General features: G+C 43.1%; 1 protein-coding gene across 1 annotated transcript; it reads left to right on the top strand.

Annotated features, from left to right (window-relative positions):
* The first annotated feature begins 723 nt into the window (after nt 1–723).
* LOC149167108 (uncharacterized protein PHLOEM PROTEIN 2-LIKE A4-like) lies at nt 724–1,332 on the top strand. The gene is made up of 2 exons (XM_089430366.1): nt 724–746; nt 951–1,332. The coding sequence occupies exons 1-2, from the start codon at nt 724–726 to the stop codon at nt 1,330–1,332; spliced, it is 405 nt and encodes a 134-aa protein (XP_089286492.1).
* The last annotated feature ends 1,697 nt before the right edge of the window (nt 1,333–3,029 follow it).

Genomic DNA, 3,029 nt, shown 5'->3' with positions numbered 1-3,029 from the left:
AAGGGGAGATCAAAGCCCAAGCCTTCGCCTCACCCTTTCCTAGTTGTCAAAAATACACATTTCAAGAGTTGGACAAGCCCTCTAGGGGGAATCTCCATCCAAAATTGTGGGCTATTGACACTATTGTTTCTATCTTGGTTGGGCATCTCAAAATAGTAGGTCCTCATATTGAGCTATATTTTCTGTGGAAAATTCGATGCTACGAGAGTGGGATAGCTTCACCCCAAATCCTCACCCTTTAATCTCTAAAGGGAAAGATTGACAAAGGAAGGGGTGTGATTACAACTCTACAATTTGATAAAGTAAAAAGACAAAGGTAAAGTTTCACTCTTCAACCATCTATTATGAAAAAATTCCCCAAAATTTTTCATTTTTATTCATTTACTAGCTGCCTGAAATTTTCCTATCTTTCTAGCTAGTAAAATTGTTGGAGAAAAGATCTTAAATCTATATTTTAACCAAAGGATAGATATATTTGGTTATTTTTAGTTAATTTTGCATATGTTACACGGGTATATCTAGTTTATGTTTAGATCCACAAGAAGACAGACCCATTTTTTATTTTTCACATGTTTTCATACTTCCCTAAATTGCACTTATAAGTTATAAGGTGTGTTTGTGTACATTCACCATGTGGTTATGTTTACAGTGATCTAAAAGCTGTGTATATTTGACTTCTGACTTGTTGCTGTTGTTGGGTGAACTACCAACCGCCCAACCTTAATGCCGAGTATTCCCAGTCTGCCGTAGATAAATGGCCTTGCTCTCTATTTCATAAAAGAAGCAATGATTCTCTAGTTTTTTCGATTGTTTTTAGTGTCTGTTCTTTTTATAAGTTGTGTTCTCTTTGTATGGGGTTCAAGCTAGCGCATGATCCTGGTTAACTCTCCTTGTTTTTAAACAGAGGAAACCCTCACAGAGTATACATTGACGTTATGGTTTGTGTTCAGATTCGAGGTGCTGGCAGAATTATCAGTGGTTTGGTGGTTGGAGATCCGTGGTCAAATCGACTGCAGGCTTTTGTCTCCGAATACCAACTACAGAGTGGTGTTTGCCCTTAAATTCACAGAAAATCCCTCTGGGTGGGAAGTGCCAATTAGGTTTTCTGTTACAACGCCAAAGGGAGAACAAATGGAATTAGAGAAGCGTTTGAATGAAAGAAGAGGCGAAAACCAGGGTATAAATGGTGGATGGATGGAAGTGGTTGCAGGAGAATTTACAACCAGACCCGAAACAGACGATGGTGATGACTCTCACATCAAATTTTATATGAAAGAAGTGTTACGGAGGATTCCTAAACGTGGGGCTTCTTCTGGTCGGCGTGAAGATTGAGCCCATCTACACATAATTGCATCTCTTGTGTATATTGCATCTGTTTCATGTTGTAGACTTAGTTGCATTTATTGTGAATAGTGCGTTTGTTTCGTCGACGCTGCTGGTTGTGTCCCTCCCTACACATATTTTATTTGGTTTTGGAAGTTGCACATGATGACTCTGTTTCGTAGGCTACTCTGTTGACTTTGTTGAGTTTTACCATTAAATAAAACAAAACCGGCAAAGCCTCATTTTCACGAGATTTTATTTCCTTTTCTAGATGGCATTTTTGGTTTTTGGATAAAAAGGCAAGCACTTATTTTGTAGTTGGTAACTATGTTGGAAAAGATTTTGACTGAATTGAGAGTTACATATTGTTAGCGTTGGTCTTTTCCAATGCATATTTTTCCATGGAGCTAAGTGTTGTGATTCATGTAGGATTATTATTTGCCTAGTTGTTACGCCGTAAGGCGTTTCCCTCTGAAATAAACTCTCCAAACTGCTGTCGTGTCAAAATATCTGCCATTCGATTTGGTTGTTAGACGATCGAGTAATCCTTAACCGTTGATTTGAATTGCGCAATGCCAAGCGCCACGCTCCATACGAACCGTCAACCGTCTTTCAACAAGATACGTTGCGATGAGCATAGACGAGAAGGAGGTGCCTGGGGAGGCGAGACATCGTGGTGGTGTGGAGGGAGAGACATTAGTATTCGCAGAACCACAAAATCGATGGCCATGCTCAGCCAAATAATCAAGCAAGACCGTCATCCCGTCTGGCTTGCCGATGCGCTGATTCTTTCAGCCGTTGCATACAGCGACAATCGTCGGCAGGAACTTGAAACACTGAATACCACATTCGGCTTGCCGGAAACGGCGATCTATGAATTTCTGGAAGAAGACAAGCTGCGAAAAGAAGGCTTCGAGATCGGCCGAAAGCAGGGTCTTCTGGTCGTTAAAAGCCTGGCCAAAGATCACATGATCATCGCCTGCAGAGGCACCACGGGGTTTATAGATGCGCTAACGGATCTCAACATAATGCAGAGGTCCTTGAGCCTGGGAGCGGGAGCTGCTCATGTGGGGTTTCTTGACAGAGCCGAGAGCATCCCATTGAAGTATCTTAGGCGCCAATTAATACAAGGGAACAAAATTGTATTGACGGGCCATTCTTTAGGAAGAGCCGTTGCCTCGTTGCTCACCCTCAGATTGTTGGAATTGAGCCCTAAGTTTTGCCACGAACAAGTTCAATGTTATTCGTTCGGATGCCCTCTCTTCGCGGATTCAAAATTGGCAAAACATATAAATTCGCGTTACAGAAGACACTTTGTGCATATAGTTTCCAAGAGCGATATCGTCCCCAGGCTTATGCCGTTTGCGCATTTTCTGTACACCCTGTGGGCCGGCTTGGAGGTCGGCCCACTGGAAGATGTGTTCAACATAACGCGGCTAGCGCTTCTGGTATGGCAAGTGCTCCCCAGAATCCGTAAGCAGCGTCTAGGAATAGCAACAGTGGCGACGCAGGCGGTGTCGTGGGTACCCGGCTTGATTCGTGGCTTCGTCCATCGGTTGTTAGCTTTGGCGTTGTCCTACCATTCGGGGTCAGGCTACTCCTTCGTAGGCCAGATGGTGCTGCTTGATGCAGACAAAAGCTTCGATGAGGATATCGATGACTCCTCGGATGTGGATAAGCACCTGGCCTTTCAGTTTACTCAGGTT

Source organism: Pinus tabuliformis, chromosome 5_1, assembly GCF_031772625.1.
Source record: "Pinus tabuliformis cultivar Carrire ecotype Pingquan chromosome 5_1, CPIR1, whole genome shotgun sequence".
NCBI lineage: Eukaryota > Viridiplantae > Streptophyta > Pinopsida > Pinales > Pinaceae > Pinus > Pinus tabuliformis.
This window is presented reverse-complemented; position numbering and strand designations above follow the sequence as displayed.